The sequence below is a fragment of the Micropterus salmoides genome, unplaced genomic scaffold (genome assembly GCF_014851395.1).
Source record: "Micropterus salmoides isolate LMB-PRFRI ecotype aquatic unplaced genomic scaffold, ASM1485139v1 Ms_hic_scaffold_14, whole genome shotgun sequence".
NCBI classification, from domain to species: domain Eukaryota; kingdom Metazoa; phylum Chordata; class Actinopteri; order Centrarchiformes; family Centrarchidae; genus Micropterus; species Micropterus salmoides.
In genome coordinates, this window is record NW_024040485.1 from 28,382,471 (window position 1) to 28,409,512 (window position 27,042).

General features: G+C 39.0%; 1 protein-coding gene across 1 annotated transcript in view; it reads right to left on the reverse strand.

Moving 5' to 3' along the window:
* Nucleotides 1-3,825: 3,825 nt before the first annotated feature.
* The window catches only part of pappa2 (pappalysin 2), a 71,584-nt gene continuing 48,367 nt past the window's right edge, over nucleotides 3,826-27,042 (reverse strand). Inside the window, exons 21-27 of the mRNA XM_038718850.1 lie at nucleotides 26,172-26,385; nucleotides 23,757-23,925; nucleotides 23,275-23,407; nucleotides 21,919-22,040; nucleotides 17,029-17,100; nucleotides 8,948-9,046; nucleotides 3,826-5,423 (exon numbers count right to left, since the gene is read on the reverse strand). Coding sequence (XP_038574778.1) covers nucleotides 5,289-5,423; nucleotides 8,948-9,046; nucleotides 17,029-17,100; nucleotides 21,919-22,040; nucleotides 23,275-23,407; nucleotides 23,757-23,925; nucleotides 26,172-26,385 — 944 coding nt within the window. The 3' untranslated portion in view covers nucleotides 3,826-5,288. The remainder of the gene's footprint in view (nucleotides 5,424-8,947; nucleotides 9,047-17,028; nucleotides 17,101-21,918; nucleotides 22,041-23,274; nucleotides 23,408-23,756; nucleotides 23,926-26,171; nucleotides 26,386-27,042) is intronic.

Consider the following 27,042-nt stretch of genomic DNA (forward strand, 5'->3'; position numbering starts at 1 on the left):
TGTCTTGTTCGCAGCTGCTTATACATCAAGTCTTATCAAGAGTTGCAGCTTTAGAAGTTATCACATCTTGTTTTACATTTTTAAATGAAGTGCTCCTTGTGAACTAGAACATTCAAACATGTTGAAACATTTAATCCAGTGTAACATATTCAAGGAAATGTCATGTAGCGACTGGGGAAAAAGCCAGTATTTTACAGTTATCCATGTTTCTGTGAGAAAGGTGAGGTAGCATGTAAGCAGTTGAAGCTAAAGAGATTTTACGAAAAAGGTAAAACAAAGATTAGAGAGGGTGGCCTGCTGGGAGGTATTTTAGTAGAATAGAAATTCAAAAAACATTGTACATAGCATTATCATAAAGTTTTAGCTATATAACCTGCTGAATGTAGTATTGATAGTTGCATTTAAAACTGTTTTACTAAGTAACAGGTATCACAGAGGAAGGAAGGAAGTAGACACCTTGGTTCATTTTCTCTACTTTCAGTAAAACCTGCCAAACGATTTGACAATATTTGCTTTTATCATTTAACCGTTTTGACATCATTCACAATCCAACTAATGAACGCTGTTAAAAGTGAAAATTTTGTATTGAAACTGCAAATTAACAGTGTCTTAATGTTTTCATCTGCTTCTCTGTATGTTTAAACTTAATTCCACAATGTAGGTCTTTGGAAAGACTTTTCTGACATTTCCACTAATACTGTGGTTATTGTGAGTATTTTTTAAACTTTTATTTTACTTCAATTTGTTATCTTTATTATTATGTTATCTCTGTGCAGTGGGCATGTTGGAGATTGATGTCAAAGAAATGCCAATGTATATTAGTTGTTGGTTTTTAACAAAGCTCATATGTGAATACTAAAATGGACACTTGTAGATTTTTGTATAGGCAGCAAAGTATTTCATAAATGCATCACATTATAGCACAGTACAGTGTTTTTCTTCTGTATATAAATGTATAACAGGTGATATTTTACAATGTTATTTTACATGTGCTTTAGTAGATACAATATTGTACTGTAATATCTGCTGTGTAGCTTAGTCTAGCAATTGGATTAATCTGCTGATAGCAGTTCTGATGTAAAGAGCAGAGGGTTATCTTTACCTTCTTTGATCTGATGTTATCCAATATCTGAGAGTGGACTGGACCTTTGTCAGAAACTGTAAGTGATTGGTTGATTTAAATACTAAATGACAAACTAATTCAGTGGAACTGAACATAAAATAAATAAGATGGAGACCTTTTGACCATTGAGAGAAATGTGAACCAACCATCTACTATCTGCATGATATTATTGTGTCTATACTGTATGTGGCTATCATAAACTTTTTCACTTTGATCTTTGCTACTTCAAAGAACAATAAAGAATATATTGTGAAATGTGGCTGCATAGATATTCTTCAGCTGAGTCCAACAGAGCCTACAGAGAGACCAACAGATGTCAGTGTGCACTATTTAGTTTTCCATGCTCTTCAGTTAATTTTTTGTAGCAGTCTGTATGTACACTGAACAAAATTATAAACGCAAGACTTTTGTTTTTGCCCCCATTCATCATGAGCTGAACTCAAAGATCTAAGACTTTCTCTGTGTACACAAAAGGCCTATTTCTCTCAAATATTGTTCACAAATCTGTCAAAATCTGTGTTAGTGAGCACTTCTCCTTTTCCGAGATAATCCATCCATCCACCTCACAGGTGTGGCATATCAAGATGCTGATCAGACAGCATGCGTATTGCCTTAGGCTGGCCACAATAAAAGGCCACTCAAAAATTTTGTAAACTTAAAATGTCTGCCATCACTGCTGGATGCACAAAATACATTCTGGGTACTTGGGTGTGGCGAGATCTCTTGCCACAATATTTTACAAAACTCAGAATAGTAGTGGCAGGTGTGTCAAAATAGTGAATTAATTCTCTTATATTAATATAAACTGGCAGCTGTTTTGTTTTTTTTAGTTTCTTTTATTGTAATTTTGGTGAATTGACCCATATTCACTTTATATCATCTTATATGTGAATGTATTATAGTGGTATTTGCCCTCTGTACAGATACAGATCTGTAATCAGACCCAATCTAAAATCTTGGCTATACTGTAAACATTCTGTTTATATTAGACCAAGTAAATGCATTTTCACATCTAAACTACTCATTGGCATTGCTCGGCCATACTCCATTCAAATAAATGGACCCTACATGTGATAGCTGTCTAAAGCTAGTAATGGAGCCTGAAGCCACAAAAATAAGATTTGTCTCCTCTTTCAAAAACAATTTGATCTTCAATTCTCTACTAACACACAAACAATATAGAGTATGTACGTATGGATGGATCCATTAGCAATTCAGCAGGGGCGTAGGTATAGACAGTGCAGCTGCACTGGGGCCCATGACGGGAGCGGCCGTTGAGTTATGAGCTAGACTTTGTCAGTTACATGGTAAAAATGCATGAAGACTCTTATGTCATCACTAAACACCCATATACATCTGCTTGTTTTTAACAAAGTGATCAAGTAGTATTATATATACAGGTGCATTTCCCCATTTGTCGTAGTGTCAGACTTACACTACAGACACAAAAGTCTGTAGCAAGCAGTAGGCTATAAGGTATACAGTGAAATATGAAAAATTGATTCTACGGAATGAATTTAGTCTTATTTGCTTTGCTATTTGTTTCACATAGCCCACATATCCAGTGATGATTGCTGGGTAATATGTATATAACCCAGTCTTAAGTTTCTATTTGGTCATGTGACAAGACTCCAGAAACCGGGTGAAACGCAAAATCTGCCAAGTAGACTAGCAGAGCACACGTGCAAGCAAGCTAAGATTGTTTTGGATTACTGAGGATATTATCAAAGATTTCGCTCAATGCAGGCTCGTCGGATACCTTTCAAATAGGTGAGTAACTTTACAAGTGGTTTTTCAGTGAATTTGGTGTGGCTGATATCATTTCAGGGACAGGTCGCTGCTGAGCACCTGTTTTTGTGGTTGTGCTTGTGGGTCTTAAACTGTGTGTGCGCCTTAGCGGCCTGTTTTCGGGACATGGTATTGTGTTATGAGTAAGGTTAGGCCTCTTTTCTGTCTTATTCACGATAATGAATGCCTCTCTCTCCAAGGGGCATGTGGTTGTCGTGATTCGGGAGGTTATTGTACTGAAATGTCAGCACTGTGGACACCTCCTGAATTGAGCTGTTTGTAGTGACGTGTCAGGATTATGACAATGACAGCACTAGCCATGCTCCGTTATAATTTTCTTTTTGACTTTGCAAATACAAAAATCTAGGTGACACAGTCCAACTTTAAAATCCATCACATGATGGTGCTTTAGACTGCTGCGTCCAGGCGCACGCAACATAGCTGCTGCAACAGCGTGTGTTGGAGAGAGATGCACAAAAAGAGAACTGTTGAATGTTAATATGGAAAGAAATCGATTTAAGGAGCTTTAAATTAGGTATTTACTGCATCTTATCTTATCAGTTGTTAAACCGTGCAAAACAAGGAAACGAGGCACACAAATAGACAGATATGGACACAAACGTAGTGTGTGTGTGTGTGTGTGTGTGTGACTTCGTAAAGGTGTAGCCTAAGGGCCCATCTTAACAGCCTGCACTGGTGCCCATTGTTACTACCTTATGCCACTGCAATTCAGCAATCCACAGCAATTTGACAGTAATGTCAAAATAACACAGCACCTTTTTAGTCTTCATGAGGTTCAAATATCTGTTTGAAAGATAGCAATTAGGATATTTTGAAATTATTTTGGAAATTGAGCCTGTGATGAAAGTTTAAAACACTTCTTTAAAAAAATGGAAATCAAGACAGACATCATAAGGGTCGATATAAAGTTGCTATTTATTTCATATAGAGTATAAAGTACTGTAAAATAAAGAAGAACATGATTACACTCATATAGATACAACATTTGCATGGGGTACTTCATCATTGCTGGCAACTGGACACCAGAACCTTTCTGATATGCAAGCATGCAAGCGGGAAAAGTCTGTGTTGATGCCCAGGCTTCCCAAAAGTATTGTCTTTTTTTATTTCAGTGTTTGCTTTCTCCACTTAACCTTTCTGCAACATGACAATTTATGTGCATCTTTGTTTCAGTGGAAATCCATTCTGGTTTAGAACAATAATTCTGACATTAGTGTTGCACACTGTACAGTCAAAATTGGATTGGATTGGTTACTGAAATAATTTATATATTTGAGTGTTTTGTGTAAATACAACTGATCACACTTACAGAAAAATGACTTTTAGGAAGCCCTATGCACATGCTGTATGATACAGATAAATGTTTGTATCACTGGATTTGTGATATAAATAGTGTTGACTTGTGTGACTAATACTTGATGTAATACATGTGTCAGGTGATCCAAATATATTAGTCTATACATGTTAGTCTTTATGGATACAGTATGTTTCCCTTTACATTCCTAACAAGCTACATGTCAGAAGTGTATGTTGAAGGATCTGATGCACAGTAATGAAGAATGTAACAAATCTTAGTATTTTGGTCTGCAGGGAAGTAATGTTTCTGCATGGTGCAACATAAATCTATAAACTATTTGCCTTTGCCCACTTGACTTAAATTTGATTTGACTAGTCCTCATTTGGTTTTGAGTAGCCATCAGACAAGTTACAAGTGTTTTGGCTTCAGTATTATTTAAATACATTAGTATATAATTATATAGAATGCTAATGTTTCTCTAACTGGATGCCACAGTTAGTAGCAGTAGCCCTTACTTTAAGTTATGTGCATGTACTGAACAGTTTTCACAGGCAAAGACTGTTCTTTTGGATTCTTTAGCCTGAAACTAATCATGTCCACAAAAGTACTTGAATCCATATGCAATAGGGATTTGATCCAATTATGATGACTTTATTATTATTTACAGGAGTGGATAAACTGCTTTTTAACACTGTTTGAACTAGACCTCAAGGTTTTCTCAGTTTGAGTTTCAATTTCAAAATATAATTTTCTGGAATCTAGCAGTAAAGATAACCCTTAATTTGTTAACAGGCAAAGAAGACAATATATTCCGGTGTGGATGTTTGCCTGGAGTGGTGCAGGAACATATAAATAAAATTTTCAAACAAACATGACTCATATGTGATGGATTTTAACAGGAAGATCGTTTATGATAAAATAAAAATGGCCTTTTATTGTATGAAGCACATTCTTCGCCTTACAATGTTAAAAACGTGTATTTTTTTTTTGTTTGTTGTGGTGTGTAGTCTGTTGTTTGACTCTGTTTAATACAAGTTCAGCCTCTTTCTTTCCTCTATCTTACTGCATTCCTCCTACAGCTCCAGCTCCACCTCCTCCTCCTTCCAAGTGCTTGGCTTTACTTTTATTCTCCTCTGCGTCCGGATCACGGCAAGTGCACTCATCCTGGTTGCAGTCCGCCCCAAACTGAATGACCTGTAGGTAAACAAGCAAAACATTTAGCGCTCGACTTCCCAAAGCCATTATAGGTCACTGGATTCAAACAAAAGTGCAAGACATGACTTTCCAGACTTGTCTGTTGCAGATGTGATTTTTTTTATCAATACTAAACTGACAATACACACATTGCATTTGGTTTGATTCCCTGTTTGAGTCTGCCTGACATGGTCTTAGATCAAATCTGATCAAAACCTGTGCATATATATTGCCTATTCCTGTGTAAGTAGATGGAACAAAAGCCTAGGAAAAAGGCATGAATTAGAGTAGGGTAAAAGGAAATATTACATCAGGACTTTCAGTAAAAGCAGAGTCACTGAAAAATGCACTAGTTGAGGAGGCTTCCCAATAGGGTTGTAATATTTCAACTGTAGCAAAGAGCACAGCTTTGAATGGCAAAAACAGACAATAAAAAATAAATTTGCTTGAACTGCCCTAGCAGCTAGTGAACAGTTTTGCCCCCATTTCTACAATGTGCTGAAAGATAAGTACCGCTTAGCAACTCGAGCGTGGTCTTAGTAGACTTGGTGTATTTCCTCACAGTTTCAAAGAGGTCTCCAATGGCCCCTCGGAGGCCGATAAAGCGCATGATGTCAAATGGTTCAACGTGGCCTTTGAACGGCGAGAAACCTTGAGGGTCTTGGGTGCGGGGGGGGGGGGGGGGACGCACTGCCGTGGAGGTGAACGGATGAACACATGTTAAGAATCAACAACAAGAGGCTGCCAGCTCTTGTCTAGGAAGCGAGCCATCACCACAGGTTGCAAAATAAACACTGGTGCCCCGCGAAGCAGTCTGTTGCAAGAAATGTAAACATTCGCTCCTGGAGAGAAGGAGTGAGAGGAAGATTGAGGGAAAGAAAGCGAGAGGGAGAAAGGAGAGTGGGAGGCAGAGAAAGAAAATAAGGATGACGGCAAGCAAGACGAGAAGGAGTGTGGGAGGTAGCAGCTTGTCGGCCTTCACTGCTGATTGCACTTTTTAGAGAGGGAGACGGGGTTGATGGCAGGGTAATAGTCTCACTGATGGCTCTCAACAAGCTGCAGAAGGCCCAGATTCAATTAAAATGCCAGCAGTCCCATTTAAGACGAATTGGCGCGGCCGTTAAATGTTTCCTTAACAGCTTCATCTTGATTCATTATGCAGGCGCAGAACAAGCCAAGCAATGATCCACCTTTGATGCCTTCTAACAACCTTTGGAAGGAAAGAAAAAGCTTGTTTTTGCCTCATCATAAGTCTTCTTGGCTGTTTCTGAGTGTTCAGATTACTTGCCTCCCTGCTGTTTACCACAGCATATTCATGAACACAAGCCCTGTGACAAAAGGTTTCAGAAGCAATTAATTCAACCTCGCATGCAATCGAAACCAAACGTCAAGTCTAATCTAAAAAAAATCATGTCCTCTTTGTCCTCCTTCTGTTTGCTCTTTGCTGCTTTTACTACTTTGGCCCTTTGTCAGATTAAAACACAGACTCCAGTTAACAAATCAAAGGAAGATTGTATGTTTCCATAGATGGTGTGGCAGCTCAGATCTTTTCTTCTGGAGCTTTTCTCTGTTGGCTAATCACTGAATCCCACCTGAATCATCTCTCATGTATCTCTCCTCCCTTGTCATCGCTACTACTACCCCTTTAAATAAAACCAATACTGCCTGAGCTCCATAAAAAGGAGGCAGCTGGCCCCGTTAGACTGATCCAGATACAAATAGATTTGATTATCGATTCAAATATTTGATGTAGTTCAGATGCGGGTGACTCATCCTGCCAGATACTGGAACAATCTGTGAAGTGGTCATGTTACTTGCAGAATAAGGTAAAAATCAAACTCACCTCATGGTCACAAGTTTTTTTTCTTGTGTGGCAGCAGAGGAAATATGTGATGCGGGTCATGCTGTGTAAAAAAACCCTGTAATTTCCTACACCTGCACAAGTCGAATCCAAAGACATAGAGTTCTGTAAACAAAACCCTCCATCCACTGCTCGTCATTACCCCACTCTGCTCCATCGCTCTGCTGGAGCCGCGGTGGCACTAAGGATGCTGACTCTCACGGCAGTTTAGTTCACTTCCTCAGAACGACCCCCGCTCGCTGCTGTTTTACAGCGTCCGAGTAAACCGCAGACCATCAAACACCTCGCTGCTCCCACCCTCATACCCCCACCTCCCCCCACATAAAAAAGCAGTTAGTGGCAGTCTGGCAGCTCATTTATTATGATGGCAGCTACAGACTCGCTGAACTCCTTCTCCATTTAGGAAGGAGTTGCCGGTGAGTCATGGCGTGCTGCGGACATGAAGGAGACAGCCAAGGCTCGGCCAACTGTAGGCCATAGGAATTAATAGGCAGGGCCCCTTGAATGAGTGTCATGAATGTGTGGCTGTACAGTAGCCAAATAGGGTATAGTGAGAGGGATGGTGGTGGGGCGGGGGACTACTTCCCAAATGTCCACATGGGAGAGAAATTCTCATGAAAGCACAGAAAAATAGGGGGAAAAAAGACGTGTTTATGCAGAAGCAGTTGGGGGAATCAGCGGCCCGGTTTCTGCCACTGGCCCGACGTGCTCATTATTATTCATACCATTCCTCTTAGCCACCCAATATATACAGCAATCATTTAGAGCAATTAGTGTAATGTGATGCATTTGCATTTTGTAGCAAGCACGAATAAGCTATCACCAGGGGGAGTTTGTTAGGATGGATAAACACAAAGATATCCAACATATTTGTCAAACTCATTAGCCCTGCATTACAAGCTTTATTTTAAAATGCAATTAGATTTTAGGCCAATATCAGTGTAGAGGTGCAATACAAACAAAATTCTCATCTCCACTACAGAAGCTTTAAAGTTGATGTTTTGGGGACCCCCACCAAAATAATACCGTGGGGGTTTTCATTGTTGTAATAGAAGAAAATCTCATCAGGAATTATTATGCTTTGTTATTAGCTATGCGTTGTCCTGAACCCTGAATAGTTCCTTCTGCAATGGAGCGATAGCTTGATATGAGAGGTGAGAAAGTGTAAAGCAGCGTAGGGTGGTGAAAACCTGCTTATTTACCATTTGAGTGGAAAAGCTGGAGGGCACAAGGTTGTTTTAAGTACAGATGAGCGAGACTAAATAGGAGCAGTCGTTAAAAGGGAGAGAGGGGAAACTAGCAGGGATCTGTGTTTGTTTGCTTAGTAGAAGTCTCCTGCGTAGCGGCACAGCGCTTGTGCCAAAAGAGACGGATTTCTACTACTGTAAACAGGAAGAATCTGGCTTTGAATCCAGCTTCAGCATCTAAGCTCCATCTTGATTGCAAGATGTGAGCGTGGACCAAGTCAAACAACATGTTGCCACCTTTTAAACAAAGCAAATTGTAGGCTATTTTATTTGTTAAAAGAATACCCCAAAATAGTTATTATTAAAACAAAAACAGATAAAGAACAGAGAGCAGAAAAGTGATGAAAATCAATCTTTCTCTTCATATGTATATATCGCAGACAGGAGGTGCAGAACTGGAATGTCTGTTTGTGTACCTTTCTGGTTGAGAGTGTGGATGGGCAGCAGTCTCCTCCATCATACTTGCAGTAGGCCCGGTTGTTGATAGTGTCACACCAGCCATCCCCTCCAAAAGGCTAAAAACAAGTTATAAACAAGAAACAATATTAATGTTCTCCCCAAAATTACTATGATACATCACACAGCATGGAAGGCCAAGAGGGCCAAAAAAAACCCCATCTTCCCAGAAAACAGATTTTCAGTAAGTGGCAGACATTGTCATATAATTACATTGTTTGGAACAAATGACCATTAAACAAATCATAATAAACACTTGTGCAGCCTAATCCAAGTTCAATCCAAGTTGTACGCTCAGTCATAAAAGGGAGTGAGTTGCATGCTCATTGGCAGCTCTGACAAACCACTTACAGAGGGCGACGTCTGTCCATAGAACAAGCTTCAATTCAACGCATGTACTGTAATTTTGGGTGGGGTACACCAAAACTTTCCCAAGTAGGTGGAGTTATAATAAAACATAAAACATAAAACAGCACCACATGTGCCTGTTGAGCTGCATGCCAATTGCACCCTGCAAGGACAGTTAAAGATAACTTCCTAGATTAAAAATCAAATAAACTGAATCTGTGATTATCCAACGCAGCTGATGACATAAGTGTTACTGTGAAATGTACAACTAAAAATGATAGTTTTTATTTTTAGATGAATGATTTCTTTGCATGCCACTGTTTGCTGTGGAGCATGCGGCCCGGTGCTTTTTGCTCTGTATTTTAGTAGCTACGTGCACTCAGCCTTTGCTGCAGATGTTAAACCTGCAAGACCTCGGGGGTGAACAGGTTCAGAAAGAATGGCCCCAACTGATAAATCCAATGATGTATCCACAGCCGTTCACCTTGAAAGCTAAAGGGCTACGGTACTAAAGAAGTATGACTTTGTAGGCTGATATTTGCTATGGTAGCCATTTGGATGGTGGAAGATCATTTGTTTAAAGTCTGAACTGCATTATGGCACAGGTGATAGAAACATATTAAATGTACTGATAAAAGATCCGAGACCAGCCGCACAAGTAGAAATGGCTTTCACTTTTAGAGTCATTAAGAAGACATGGAGGGAAAATTGTTTCTTTTGGCATTTTAGGATAAACAACATGCCAATTTGATGTAGAATCAACACAATTAAGCAAGAAATGTTCTCGTTTAGCTAGAGTAGAGATAGAGTAGACAGACAGATGCCATTTAATGACTGTTCAGGTACAGCACGGTTCACCTTACTTAGAATATCTATTAATGACAATTCCTAAAACAGTTTTTTGCAATGCTCTGGCCAGCGTGGGAGTCCTTCTGGAGAAACACTGAAGTGGCACGCAAATTTGTGGAATTTAAGTTACATAGAATCTCAAACTGATGAAAGCCTTTTTAGTGTTTTCAACTAAACCTTTAGGGCTTCCCTGAAGTGCCAACAACATGAAAATGTGTGCTGAGTGCCAAAGATACTTTTGGCTTTCTCCGATGGGCTGATGGAGTCATTTCAAAGACTTAGGATTCTACCTAACCTGCGCAGGGGGAGAGAGCAGCTGCTGAGAAGATTTCTGCAGTTTTCTCTTCACATCAAAGAGCTCCCTACTTGACGAATCCCCTTGCCTTTCCCAACTAAACCGCTATGGCATAAATAAATCTATTTAATCGTTCTGTTTCTGAGTAAATACTTTACCAGCAAGTGCACCAGATGCCTAACCCAAATCACTACTAGTATGTAAATCTTTGTATTACCTTTATAGCAGTACAGCTTAGCCTGCTGTCAGTTTTATTAAAATTTTAAAGATCTCCATAGATGAGCTTTAATGTGGGTTTGATCTCCATTACCCATGCATCTATTTATTTTCTTAAGATTGTTAAAATTAATGGACCCCACACTTTGCCAACACGAGGTTAATTTTGAGGTCGGGGCTCATGTTGAGGTTAATTATTATTTACATTCCCCTCCACGCAGCATAGACCTTACTTATGCACAGACCCATGAAGAGTATTCAGCGAGCTTTGGTTGGCTACGTAGCTTAGTCCCCTGTGGGTAATTAAAAGGTCACCTGGTTTGTGTATTACCATTACACAGTAACTCCCGTCAAATCAGTGTTAAAGAGACATACAAAGCAGCAGCAGCCAACCCCACCTCTTAGCCTTGGCTGTTTGAGGAGCATGTGCTCTCATCAGCACCAGTCAAGCTCTTTATCAGAACTTTATAAAACACAGATATGAATTCTAGTGGACACCTTCCTGTCAAGCAGCAATATATTGGTGTATATTTCCTACCAAGTATCTCTATCATTCTTTTAAAAACAGATATTTTATCATCTCTCTGTTCACCCTCTCTTGCCCAGCGCTCTCTGAAAACAGTTGAGGCAGTGTGAGGTTTGCCCCTTTTTTTTCTTCTCCATGTGACTCAAAGTGCTTTTCCTTTTGATAGGGAAGACAGTTCAGGGAGTTCAAGGGAGGTCTGTGCATTTGTCTCATCGTTTACCCTGTTTTTGAACCATAATTGGCATATTTTATTGTAAGTTTATTTTAAGTTAATGTGTTATAGACTATTAGAAAGCATGTTAAGTGGTGAAACCTGCTCAGTAATATGACACTGCCTCTTTTTATGTGTGTGTGTGTGTGTGTGTGTGAGTGAGAATGGGATTACTTCCTGTTTCCTTTCTGGTTAGCAGTTGGCACCTTGCATGGCAGCCACTGCCATCAGTGTATGAAAGTGTGTGTGAATGGGTGAGTGTGACATGCAGTGTGAGGATCTTTAAGTGGTGCGAAGACTAGAAAGGCGCTTTTTAAGTACAATCCATTTACCATTTGGCCACATCTATTACATCTATTTTCTTGATCAAAAAGAAAAATACAACCGTACACCTTCTGAATTCTCTGAGTTTCGCTTTTTCAGTGAACTAACTGTAACTCATTGTAAAACAAAACCTCCTTCAAACTGGCCCGTTTCCCCCCTCAACCCATCTGGACCAAGCAGTTGGCTGCCCAGTCTAGCCTCTGTTTCTACCTGTTATAAGATATTACAAAGAGTACGGTCTAGACCTGCTCTATATGAAAAGTGCAATGAGATAACTTCTGTTATGGAATGGCGCCATTTAAATAAAATTTCATTGAAAATTTAATTGAAATTGGAAATTTCTGTCTCATCACGCCAATGCTGCCTCTCCAGTCGGTGTCGGAGGCTTTGTTTGGTTCACAGGGAGGCTGCTGAGCCTCATTCCGTTGCCGTCTCACCCGGCTTGGTTTTGGAGCCAATTCGAATTCAGTCAGCTCCTTGGAGAGTTCGCTGCACGGATAAGTGAGCTACCTAGCTAATGTCAGTGAGCAGCAGCTATGACTATGATATGTGATATGCTTCCCCATTATTTATGGTGGGGAGAAGTCTTAATTCTTACACATTGTACCTCTGAGGTGATTCTTAAGCCTCCTAAAACACATTAAGGTAAGCAGCACAGTTAATCATGCCATTCTGTTGTATGGAAATACAAGCATGCAGATGTCTAACCTGTGTGAAAATTCAACATCAGATTCATGACTTCACACAAAACCATTGGTGTGGGTAGCAGCTGGTAGATTAGTTAGAAACGGTATGAAAATTTCATATCACGATTATAGTGACCAAAATTATCACGGTTATCAGTATTATCACGGTATTGTAAAAGTGTGCCAAAAAATATTAAAATGTACTGATACAGACACTGAAACCATTTCACCAAGTTGTATATTGAAAACTACAAATACAATTGCCATTTTGTTTGCATAAAAAATAAAATAACAGCAAATACCTTTTGTAAACATATGAAAATCATCTAAGTGTGCATTATCAAGATTTTATATTTTATAGGTAATACAATGACCCCGTGCACAATTATTTAGAAGACAGTGATAGTGACCGCAATGAGCCCAAAAACTGACATAAATACAGAGGAGTCTGTAGCGTTTCTAGATATGCTGGTTGGTTGACTAAACTGCGTAACGTGTTCTCATGTGCAGTGGACAAACACAGCAACAGAACAACATGTAGCGTTTTTACAAGAGCAGCAACACTGAGAGCTTCAGTTTACAAGCTGTTAGCAAGTCAGAGAGACAAGCCAAAGCTATATATACCCTGCGTTCACTGTAAAGTCATTTACTTCAATCAGGTTTCCCTCAGCGCTCTCATAAAAACTAAAATACGACCGGATTTCAGAGTGAGTGAAAAATCTCTGCAGCGTTGTCTTCTGCAGTGTTGTCACTGACCCAAACAAACCCACGTTGCATTCTGCGCATGCGCGCCTGCTTCTGGGAGACGCTGGACAGTGTTTGTCATGAGACTATAACAACGTGATTAACCGTACCCGGTTGTCATAGTAATTAAAATGTGTACGGTAATAACTGTCTTTTACCATGGTTTACCGTTAAACCGGTAATCGTTTCATCCCTAGTAGATTGTTCCAGTGGTTACCTTCTGAGTAACTCAGTAAGTCGAACTGGAAGATTAAATGGAGATCCCAAGGAAACGCCAGAACATGCCGAAGAGATATTGTAAACTAAATAGCCTGTGGAGTAGGACTGTCCCCGACTAAGGATTTACATAGTTGAATCAGAATCGTCAAGTCCTGCCTATAGTCGAATCATGTGTATTTTTGTGTGCGGTGATTGTGAAGAGTTTTGCGTGCATGCCATGCTGCCAAGAACTGCATGCACGTCACGGTTCCTCCAGACATTGAGCACCCCCATATCACAAAAATGGCACTATCCTCGTTTCGCTGCGAAGCTTCGACTGTAAGATTGACAGTCAGATTAGGCTCCGCCCATCGAAGCATCGAATCTTCGACTATTCGGAGTCAGCCCTACTGCGGACACAACAGGATTCTGTTGGAACCACTGGAAGATGTGGCAGAGGCAATCCACATTTTGCCTGTTCTGTTTAGTCTGTTGCCACGGTAAACTGGATCCAGGGAAGTTACTGAGAAGTAATGGATGGTAAGCAGGGAAAGAATTCACCCAAAAGTGAATCATTTTAATGTAAAGTGTGTTCTGTCAGGAACAGCAGGAAACTTTGCTCAAAGTACAGTGAGGGAACAATAGTCCTACTAGGGAACATACAGTAGCTAACAAACATGCTAGCTAATGAGGCAAAGTACAGCTTAGTAAAATCAATCTAATCAATCCAAGGGGCAGAATCTGAAGATGGTGCAATCACACGTTTCCAACAATCCATGACTCTTGATAAACAAGCTTTGTTTTTAGAAAGCTAAGAAATGTACCAAATGATTTGCTCTATAAAGAGACCTTTGTTTTTTACTCAACTGGACTGCTTTTATTTCTATTATTGAAAATTCAGCAAAAAATCATTAGTCTTGAGTTGAGTTGAATTTACGTTTGGTCCACTTTGTCTTCAATTCATGTCAAACCCTAATCTCCCATCTAAAGCAAAAAGCAAATGGTCACCCACTTTGAGCCAGTGGAGAACTTCAGGTGTCAGATGTGTGGCTGAGGTTAGAATCTGAAATGTTCTTTGTGGATATCCAGCCTTGTGCAGAACTATTGTGACATAAACACAACTATCCCTAATCCTCAAGGTGTAACTTGTTCTTACTCGTTTCAGACTGGAAAGCTACGATACAGTGCTTCATGATGTGATCAAGGGGATTAACACAGCATCCACCAAACCAAATGGTTAACATAGATGGATTCTATTCTCTTTGTCTAAATGCCTTATATTAAATGAAGCATGAGTCAATGCATTTAATTGGCTTGCTGTTACACACACTTATCACATTCTTTGTCCTTATTGGTCCAGCAAATCTTTTATTCATTGAGAACATTATAAGAAAATGTGAGGACACTTCTAGAAGGACACAGCAGGTATTTTGTCACTGATATAACTATTTCTGCAGTTAAAGAGTGGATACAACCACTACAGAACGGCCTCAGCCTGGCAGTTGTACAGGGGCTGCTGTGCTGATAAGACGCCTGAGCTGACTTTGGCGCTAATTGTCAACCGGGTTTGAGAAAAGAATGGAAAGAGAGGCTGGGTAGGAGAAAGAGAGGGAGCAATGGCATCTGGATGAAATCTGGCATAGAGCATTTGCAGCACATGTGGTCTGGTATAATTTACAGTGTTGTCATGGAGGAGCGGGTTATAAGCAACTGTTTTGCCTAGCAACATTCACGGGAAGGTGGAAGGGGAAAATGTAGTGCTGGCAGGTAGGAAGAATATTTTAATACCGTGAGACATCAACAGTTTATGTGTTCCATCGGTAGTTCCAGCCTTTTCTGAACCCAACAGATGAATGCCAAATAAAAGCTATCTGGGTTTATGATTTTAGATGATTTACTGTCACTGCTAAAATATTACTGAGCAGAGCTAGACATTAACTTGCAAATTAAACTTACTCATTTATGATACAGCACATAAAATATGATGAAATTGAACAAGCCTATAAGTCGGACGTTGTGCTACAGCGGCCTCTCTACAGGCTGCAATTTTCATTATAGCCCACAATACAACGGTGTTAGAACAAACAACATACTGACCCCTTTGCTATTCCTGTCAGCAGTTATAGTTAGAGTAATGGGGAGCTTATCTTGAAGTTGCTAGGGGGAAGCCCATGAGGTTATCAAAATCTGTGGAATTTATAACCCTGGGGAGCTTGAATGCGCTATGGCAAATGCATGGCAATCGGTCAGTGAGTTTTGATATTACATCTGTAAAAACGGAAGTTTTGGCCTGATGGTGGCATGAGATGAACAGTCAGGGGTCCCCTCAAGCAATAAAATTCATGAGTGTTCATTCTTAACCTTGGAAATAGTTTGACAAAATAATAACAACTCTACTTACAAGCTTTTTTTTCCTGGCGCTTTCTACATAATCCCACGGTTTTGCTCGGTTGTTGTGGAGATGGCTCACTTGTCTAAAGAGTATCTTTAAACACCAGTTCCATACTATCTCCATGACAGCTGAGGAAACTTTAGCTGTTATTGGAGAGCATTAGATGAAGTTACACTGGAATAAAGCTCGGAAGTGGACCTTAAGTTTTGTTTTTTTTAAGAATTTATCCTCTGGGAACCATCAATATCAAAATACTACTTCACAGAAACCAAATTTACTGTAATATATGACATAAACTTAAGTTACCTTGTCACTAAGTAGGAAACCTTATCTGGCTCCCTATGTTAAACAATAAGAGTTCAAGCACACACTAGGTAGGCTGTTTTTAAACTAGGCAGAAGATTTAAAAGCCTTGTGTCAGCCTAAATAATTAATCTAAATCTAACATAATCCAGTGATTAATTTATTTTCCTTCCTATCAGATAATCTATTAGGCTTGGCAGGCTTAACAACATTTGGCAATGCCAGGATCCCTGGAAAAAAAGGTTCTTTGGACAGATTTAAAAAGAATTCTTGTAAAGTTTGAAGTGTGAGGATATCAATTTCTGAGATTTGTCGTCATGAAATGTGAAGCACATTGCACACTGGCTCTGGTATCTTGAGTAGTGATGACAACAGGGATACAGCATGTTATGCTTCATGTTTAATATTATTGGAAAGGTCTGGCTAGGGCAGTAAATTTAATGCGGTTATGCCCAGAAATGTTGTAATTGTTTTAAGTATCCCCTATCTCAACGTTAATAAAATATCTTTTGATAGTAACAGAACGAAAGCCAAACTGAGATCCTCCTGACCTTGAGGCTTTAAAAGCACACATAAGTACATACTAGACATGTTATGTAACGACAGAATTACACTTTCATCTAAGCAAGCACTGTATCAAACACTATGTACACAAAGCGCCTTGGTGCTCATTTACACTAAGTGGAAAAAGGTACAATCGCTTCTTTGAACTTGTTCCTCTCACCACACAAAAAACATCAGATCTTTGACATACAGAAGCGATAACTAGGCACTCTCTCTCAAATCCTTTTTTGTAGACCATGGCCAGATACTGTATCAGTCATAACTACAATAGATATTCACTCTTTTAACAGCTTCAGAGACCTGGGTGAGACTGATATCTGGATGAAAAGTATTTGTATATACTCCTGTATTTGATGCAGGACCTCTTGGCTGGTTGGACTCTTACCTCACATGACTGGATGCAATGGATGTGTTGAGGGTCAGGGTACCACTTCATCATCCCTGTGCAGACTATGCTCTGGAAAACAAAGCACGTAAGAAACGGTTGAGAAACACAGTCATAGGAAATGGATAACCACTGTGTTTGCCATGAAAAAACATATTACACTCGGTCACAAAATCATTTTCATTTTTGTGTCGTTGAGGCTCCAAAGTAGTACTAGTTGAGAATAATTTAATTAAAGTGAACATAAGTAGCCATACTGTAGATGGAGGATAATGCCAATCTGCTCGCAGACCACACTAGTGTGTTTCCGTATTAAGATTAAACAGCTTCTAACTAAATGCTTATGCAAGTTTCACGGGATTCTGCCCATAATTTCTGTAAAATTTACACTGTAAACACAAGAACAGAGGTCAGCGAGATCACCAAAGGCACAAATTCTCAGGAACCATGAATATCTACAGCAAGGTTCATGGAAATCTGAGTATTATTATTATTATTATTATTGTAAATATAGGGATGTTTACAATAAAGGGGAAACATCATAGTGCAGAAATGGAAAGGAGTCAACATGAAATGCAACCAGCATGTATACAATGAATAAACACTGTGCCTCGTGCATGCTTATAGTTTATTGTATTTTAATGATAAAACAATGAGTAACATTTGTAATAGTGTTGACAAAATCCTTTTTGTCAATGATCCACTCAGATTTGGCCTCCTTTACCATGAATTATTACATAAAAATGCACATATTGCACTCATTTTGATGCAAACTTTATGTCCTACTGTTTTCATGGACATATGCAAAACATTGTAACAGCTTTTGCTGCCTTTTTGTAGTATTTGTTTGTGCATGCTTTAAAAACTTTGTGATGGAAGAATAATAATTGCTTTATACAACTTAAAAATCAAAATTCTGAGTTCTAGATACTGAGTGAGGCTGTGGGTCTTCTCTCATTTATTTGACCCCAGAAATTTGGAAGGTGGTTAGCAGATAGCTGATTGACTAACAAATATGGACAGCGAAAGTGGATCCTCCCCTGTGATTTCTTGGAGACCTGATTCTGAAGTATTTGAGATAACACAATGCCTTGAAATCACAAGGCAGTGTCAGAGATATGGCGTAAGTAACCAGACCTCCATCCAACTATTTGACCTTGGCAAGGGCGGATTAACTGGCTGGCTGGCTGGCTGGCTGGCTGACTGACCACCCAAAAGTAAGGTGAAACTGGAGCAGTGTTTGCGACAGCGTTAACGTAGAAGCGATTCCTGAGATATGATATTGGGTAACATGACCCACCTTTAAAGCAAAACAAAAGCGCTCTAACTCCGACCCAAGATCTGACATTCCTACGAGTGTGTTCACTGTGAACTGTATACACTGTGTGTGTGAGAGATGTGTGTATTTCCTAAACGGCTTGACGTCAACTGGAACCTTTACTCTTGCTATCTGCCTGGGATTTCCAGTAATTCTAAAACGCTTGAATGATAACGAATGCACATTCACATACACATGAGACAGCATTGGCAGCATTTTTAAGTACTTAGAGAGACTTTTGAAGCCATTTGAGATGATTTTTATTAAAAAATAAATTCTGCAATTTATGTGTTTTTTATTTACTACACTCACTGCAAAATTTATTTTAAGTGCTTTGGTTTAAAATATTACTAGAAAGGTATTGTTTACTTTTTAAAAAAATGCAAATAGTAATGATATATAAGTCCAATTTTCACTGCAGTTGTGTGGCTGGTCACTTCTGTAGACTAAAAAAACATGACACCTGAATCCTGAAAAGAGTAATTAAGGATATTAGAAAAAGCTGGAAATGATCTCACAACATTGACGGATAGACTTGCTAAATGTAAATAGACTGTACTTGTTAATCGCCTTTCTAGTTTTCTGACTAATCAGAGTTCTTATAGCTACATGTTACATTCACACATTCATACAGCAATGGCAGAGGACCCCGTGCAAGGTGCCAACTGTTCATCAGAAACACACTGATGGCATAGCCTTCAGGAGAAATTCAGGGTTCATCGTCTTGCCCAAGAACACTTTGACATGCAGACTAGAAGAGCCAGGGATCGAACCACCCATATTCCGTTTAGAGTCTACAGTTGTCCCTCTTCTACTGTCTAGAGAACTATTAATTGATTATCAACTATTAAATTAATCTCCAACTATTTTGATAATGGATTAATCGGTTTGAGTAATTTTTTAAGAAGAAAGTCAATATTTTTTGATTCACGCTTATGTGATTACTTAAATGTGATTATTTCCTGGTTTCTTTACTCTTATGAAAGTAATCTGAATATCTTATGGACTAAACAAGGCATCTGAGTACGTCACCTTGGGCTTTGGGAAACATTGATCGAAATGTTTCATAATTTTCTGACATTTTATAGACCAAACAACTAATGGATTAATCGAGAAAGTAACATAACACTGTATATGCAGTATATCTTTTTTTTGTTTGATTTGCGTGATTTTATTTTTATACATATTGTTTGAGCATTTTATTGCCAGTGACTGCTTCACTTTAATTATTGTGCACATGACAATTAAGAACTTGAACTTACCATACATTTGTTAAAACTCAAAAGGAATTTCTTTTCCCAACTTTGGCTCCTTTTGAAATTTGAATGTGGTAATCATTTATTTCTAATGTAAAAAGAGGTATTAAGGTGGAATGAATCTACAGGGAGTTGTTGTGTTGCAGCTAATGACCATGTAGTTCATTTCCATTCAAGCTAAACTGAAAGTTTCAAGTCACCATCTCCTTTTATCCATCCTATCACTATCACTAAACTAACAAATTACAAACCCTTTGTGTTGTCCTTTTGTAGTCCTTTTTCACAGGAGTAGCACTTTTTGCTCATTTTAAAACAAAGCTTGAAATTCTTCGCAATCAAGCAAAGAACACCTCTCTCAGGGGATTTAAGACATAAAGACATACGCAGTCAGAGATATAAATATTAATTCTGAACCTAACTGGGAGGTGGTGGGGGCAAAGTCTGGGGTGGACAGTTGGTCGTCAGTCATGACGCCCAAGTTTCACATGATGTTGTGATGGATTAAAAATAAAAAAAGAGGAGATGTGTCTGATGAAGTCTGATGCAAATATGTATGGTAGCAAATTGTCAGCTGTCCAAATTAGTTGTCTGTCTTTAACTGTAATAACTTGGCTGTGTACTTATCAGTAAAGGTGAGTCAGGCTGGAGCAGTAGCTCGGTGTACTTCATGCTGTTATTCAGACCACCAGATGTTTGGATGCATTATTCATTCGGATGGGTGTTTTTGTGTAAAAATCCCAGCGCTGTTTGTCAGTGGATCGGCTTTCACCGCGCCATGGACTGGTCGCATAGCAGCAAAGCGAGCAAAACATCAACTGTTCTACAAAACCCGCCAAGAGTTTCCAAATGGTAGCAAAACCATAGTGCCTTGCTCAGTTGCGATTATTTAAACCAATCAAGCTCTCTCATTTTTCACCTCGTTACGCCTCATCATGCAATATGAAACAGCTTAGCAACAGATGCAACCAGTTCTGCAAGATGATCTGTACAGCCCCTCCTATATTTCACTGCTCTGTATTTATTGAAATGGACACTGACTGTAGCCCATTACTATTTTACGAGTTTAAGTCTAATTTTGACATATATGGATTCATTTAAAATGCACTTTAGCTGCCAATAGTAGATATTGTCAATTATGAGATATCCAATATCAGCACAATGTTCATGCCAGAAAGCCAAAATTACAAGGATTTGATGTTTCTTCAAAAATTATGTACTTGGAAAATTGTCTGAGCATTTAGAACATGATGGGATGGAAATATTTAAAGTAATAGTCATCCAAGGTTCTGAAGGTTGAAATTTAAGGGAGTACTCCACTAATTTCATATGTGAAAGTCAATATATTAGTCACAGGGAGTACCGCGTAGTTATGTATGTACTTTTTGCCAAGTGTGAGAAAATTACTCAAGTGACATCATATGAGTAATGTCAGGGTGCACTTGATCATTACACATTTTTAGCAGAAAGCATGCATTTCATTTACAAGAGGGTCTATTAAAAGACATTATGGAAAAAATCCTGTGTTTTTAGAGCTTGAGCCATACTAGAGGTGAACAACGTCATGACATCGCAGCCTCTGCAGCTTCAAATTTGACAATCATTTTTTTAACCTCTATTAAGCTTCCCAACACATCACCAAATTGCTGGAATTACAACAGTGGTTATGAGGGAGGCAGCAGACGAATGTAAAGTAAGACGTAAAGTAGATAAAACATCAGTATGAACCTTTAAAGCAGAGAGGCAGGCTTCATTCAAAGTTTTAGAGACTGACCGCATTTAGGCCGCTGTCGTAAAAGAGAAAAATGTAATGTAAAATGTTATGTAAGCAAGCAATCGGTCAAGGCCAGCATGAAGAGGGAGAGAGCAGAAGATTTGTTGCTACAGTACATGTCTCCTGTCCATGTTCATGCACATGTGGCAATGTTACTAGTGAAAATATAATAGAAAACATTCCCCTTGGCTGGCTGCTGTTTTTTATTTTTCAATTTGTGGAATGTTTAGTTTTGCTTAACTTTAATTTATTAAATAGAAGTTAACTAAAGTTTACATAATATATTTTGGTTAAATCGCTGTGTATATACATATACATAGATGATTTGAACTATGCATATTAAAAAAGTACTTTGTTGTTTTTGAGATATTTAGTATTTGATTAGTGATGGTACAGAACAATAGAATTGAACTGATCTTCAATTAACTTAAATAGAATCATTAGAGAAACAAGACTCAGGGACAGACTTTCGCATTTATAGGACTGGCCAGGCTTTTCGGCGGTCTAGCCAAAAACTTAAGCAACTGACTCCTCAGGTGTCTCACCTGGACTTTGGTGGCCAGCATCCAGTGCTTTAAAGAGTCAGCTGTAGTGCCATTGGGAAGGACCACAGGGTCACGCAGATCCATGTCCAGAGCCACAATGCATGTTGGGTAGCAAACAGCACCTGCAAGGAAAAGGAAGGGGGGGGGGCAGTTATCAAAAGCTAGAAGGGCACTCAGAGAGCCCCATCATTCAGATCCTCTCCAAACCGAATGGGTTCTTTCTTGGCCCAACTTCCACCAAGTTCCATAAAAATCAGCCAGTAGTTTTTCCATGACCTTGCTGACAAACTAACAAACAAACAGCACTGAAAGCATAACCTTCTTGGCGGAGGTAATAACATCGCTAACCCTCACTAGCATCAGTTGAATTTATTCATGTTCAAACACTGAGGAAGAAACTTATAACTAACTAATAACGTTAGACCATGCTGTCATCTGTAGTCCACACTCTTGGTAACCGTCACTGTAGGAGGGTTTCTACTGTTTGTGTGTGCTGTGAGCCCGTCCATTGGTTCAAGTCCTCAGTCAGTAGAATTCAACTACAGCTTGACAAACTCCCATAACACATTTTTATCTACTTGCCAGCATGTAATGTTATGACTTCCTTATGAGTTTGATGCTGTTAAGCTACTATAGCTGTATATATGTGTTTAACAAACATAAACAAACATTAAATGCAAAGTAATTTAAATACTTTTGATTTAAAAGAAACAGGCAGCCAGTGCAAGGATGCTAAAACAGGGGTGATATGGACACAAAATAATATATATTTAGTTAAAAGCTGACCTGCAGCCTTTTATCCAAGGCAGTGGATTGATTTCCGACTCAGACAGGTATATAGAGACAGTCACAGTACTAGAGGCAGGAGGAGGTAAAAGAATGGATGAATTTCTCCAAAATTGCACTGTGGTGCAAATAGCCAGTTACACTTTAATACCACCATTACTCTGTGGTATCTGTGCCCTAGTTACCCTCTCTTGTTTAATATAGGCTCTTCATTTTTTATCAGGTGAGAGAAGAAGCTTTGCTGTTGTCGTGGCTGGGTAAATAAGACATTAGTATTTGACACTTTAACCGTAGAAGGTAATAAATCAAGCGACTGTATCAGACCTGGTTTGAGATTCAAATGATGGTGTTATATATCCACTAATATCTGGACAGGATTTAAGTATTGTATATAATGTGAGCTAGTCAATGGCTCAAATCTAAGTCAAGGAATACCAATAGAAAATGAGGAATGAGTGTGAGAGGGGAAAAGGCATGAGCGATGCTCTACCGCCATTGTCCATTTAGTGGAGTGTTGTGTAACAAGACAAGCTAAAGACACTCTCATCCCTGAAAGAAGGTTACACTCACCGATATCCATCCCCTGGTCACAGCTGTACTCAACAGAGTTGAGATCAGGGGGAGGAGAGCATGAGCCCTGGAGCCTGGAGCACATGGTGAACGTCGTCGTCCACTCGCCATCCTTAGTGCAGCGAATCTCACTCTGGAAACAAACGCATATTAAAATCGTAGTGGTTCAGAGAGGAATGTCTTTTGTTTATCATGTCTGCCATCAAACAAAATTGTATTACATATATTGTGATAGTGTCTATATTCATCAGTCTTGAGATGTGAAGTTTGGTTTAAGATACATTTTCAAAGTGATGACACCTTTTACATCCTCTTAGACTTTTGCATCTTTTTTACTACATCATGACCTAGAAACATTCAATATGGAGGATTCAAGTGTCTTATTGTGTCCAGCTGATCTAAAATTGACTTGATGGTCACACCACTGTGTTGATAATGATCAAAAGTACTGTGGAATAAATGGACAGCGGCTGAAATCCTACATTTTCTTTTGCATCTGGGCACTTCAGGGTGCAGAGGGTGTCATAGTACAGGCCATTGGTGCAGGTATACATGCCCTGGAATACATCAGGTAGGGCTGGGCAGGATATCGGCTCACAGCTAGTTTCCTCCCACTGCCCTCCCTCCAGGCACACCAACTTGAAGTACTTCCTAGAGACAACAGGAGCATATGAAAACATCTTTATCTTAATTTTAGACAACACAAAGTTAAAATTACTTTTAAAGACTTAAAAAAAGTTTTAGTTGTCTGCAATAATAGGGATTTTTGTCAAAAAATGTCCAAAATGTCTTGTTTGCTGAATTCTGTTGTATCATTCTGTACCAAAGTGGACATTTATTTATCAAAAGTTGGAAGTGTATTGAGGTTTAACATAACAAACTCCCTCTAGAACCACATGCACTCTATACCCCTGCTCACCTTCTCTATTGTCCCATTTTACTTTTACTGTTTCAATAACAAAAAACATACTGAGTGCAAAGGACTGCCCATTCTACAGTAAAACAAGATCTCCAGTGTGGTGTATGTAGTGTGTAAATGCAACAGTATGTGTTGCAGTATAAATTTATGTGGGTACATGTGTCAAAAGCAAGAGTAAAAAGCCTGTTTAAAGCTATTTAATAGCTGCTGCTGTTCACTTGAACATGTTGGACTAATAAAGCATCAGGGGTTATTAAAATGTTTACACATATGTTTGAGAAAGCGTAACTCATAAAGATACCCAGCTGCAAATGGATCATTACATAAAATAGTTTTTCACCGTATTGGATGGAAATTTAATGTAATGCAAAACTATTAAATGGTTTTTTTTTACTTGCCTAATGTGACAGTACAAGTCAGCATGTTCGATATTTGATACACTGCATTTTAATTACAATTCAAGACAATACACCAAGGAAATATAGCATATCTATACTGTATATTGTACATGAACTTAACAATTTGATTACTACTAATACAGACTGAAAAGTGTGAAATAGCTGACTCCATGTAGGATATAAATTCACCCCAGAGGCTGTCTCCTCCTATTAGAAAACCCTCATCTCATTAACAACATGTGAACTGTGTTCAGTAATGAGCAAGTTACCCAATGAATAAAATTGGCAAAGTAATGACGAGGCCCAGTTAGGAGCGGTAAATATTTTATTGGAACCTAATGTGAGCTTGTTCCGAAACAGAGTATCGTTTTACAGATGATGGACCAAAAAATGCCTCTTTAAACTTGATCGATATTTAAAACGTTGCCCTTGGGTCTTGAATGTTCATGTGATGCACTGTTATACTGTTGCATAAAATAGCTAAATCAAAGATCCTGATTTTATTAACAAGTGCGTAAAGGGAATCTTGTAAAATAAAGGAAAAGAAGGAATTTACTCCATTACGCAGGGAGGCATGCGTGATAAAACACTGCATTTACTTTGGTCTGCTGTCTACGCAGGCTTGCTAGTATTTAAAGGGAGAGTAAGTGATTCTGCAGAAGGATTGTTGATATTTGAACTCTGCTGCCAAACAAACACACCCCTCCCTTCAGTGCTCCCTCAGAAGCTCCACCCCCCACATTTTGCCCTTGCTTGGTCATATAACTTTCTTCTCAGTTTATACTCTGCAGACCTTTTCCTCTTTGGCTGTTTCTCGGCCATCTCTCGTCTTCACAGTGTCTGGAGCCCAGCATATTTGATTGTGCCGGTGTATAGAACTCTCTCTCCCACTGCCCCCCTCCACCCATCACTCCTGTGCACGAGCATTAACACCACCTGTTGCTGATTGGCTGTAACAATGTTAAGTGGACCTTGTCCTCGGGCCTTTCTCAATCTGTGTTCAAAAAACAAGTTTGCATTTTGGTAAGAACGGTTAAAATTTCCGGAAGTATTCTTGACACGCCCATTTTACTGAGGATGCATTGGTTGGTAACTTGTGTGAACTTGACGGCAGAGATATCCCAGCATTCATTTCGGCATTCAAGCGAGGGACGGAAAGAAGCTGAGACAGAGGTCAACTTCTGAGAAGTTTAGAGGCGATAAATCAACTGTGTAGATCATTTCAAACCATCAGCAGCGTTTTGTGTGCTTGTGACATTAAAAGTTCCTTCTTCCAAGAACAACTAGCAAGAACGTTCTCCCCAAGAACACAAGTCCGTTCTTTACATTCTTGATTTTGAGAAACACTTCCGGTCTTTGTTTTTTCATTTACAGAGCCAGGTCGGTGTAGGAAAACCGAGAGAACACACAAAACAGAGAGCTAGCAAACCGTGATGAAATATTTGCTGAATTTACAATTACTCCCTATCCCTGTAATACATACATTTTTCATATGAGTGATGCTAGTCTATACTGCAAGCCCTGGGAGCTGTAGCACTATTCCCTGACCTCTGAGCTGCCAACTGCTTTAAAACACTTACCTCTTTATCTTCTTTTTGAGGCTCCCTATTACATAGAAGCCTGGGTTGCATTTGTAACGGCAGACAGAGCCTACATCCTGCCCTGAGGCCAGACAGTCTGCTGTTAACAGCTTGGCATTGGGTATGTTTGGAACCTCTGGACACTCTATCTTGCAATAAGCCTCTGGGAAAGACCACAGACCGTCCTCCAAACACACCAACCTGTCACTGTCACCTGAGGAGGGGAGAGGGGAATTTTAAGTTAAAAATTTTGTATTTTTTTGTGTGTTTTGTTTTCTCTATTCTTTTTATTTCTATCTCTATTATTCTAAACCTGCATAAACTACAACTTGCAACTTCAGTTAAGTCAGAGTTTTTTTTATTTTCACTTCTGGACAGATTTGACTTCACCTCTACACCATTTTGAAAACTGCAGATTGTATTGGACACATTATAAGATTTGCAGTAACCACTCTGACTACATGTGGTAATTACAGGTTAATGGCACTTAAATTACCAAGATTCTCTTTAGCAAAGTGTTTAAAGAGCTGACATGGGAAAGAGTGTAATGGGAATACAAGCAAACATGTCTCTTGGTGTGGTAAAAAATAAAAATAATAATTTATAAAACCGCAGAAATGTCTGTGACATGCAGTGTAGTGTACCTGTAGCACAAGTATAGAGGTGAGTCATAAAGTCAACTAACTGACTTTGTAATCTTCAGTGATGTCATTTACCAAGTAACATTTATCTGTAGTTTGCAAACAGTAGCTAACATTAGCCACTAAGCCACTAGTCATACCAGATCAAGTGATGTTTTAGCAGCAAACCCCATGAGTGTATTGAATTGAGCTACAGTTTATTTAATTGCTTATGTATCCAACTTTTCATT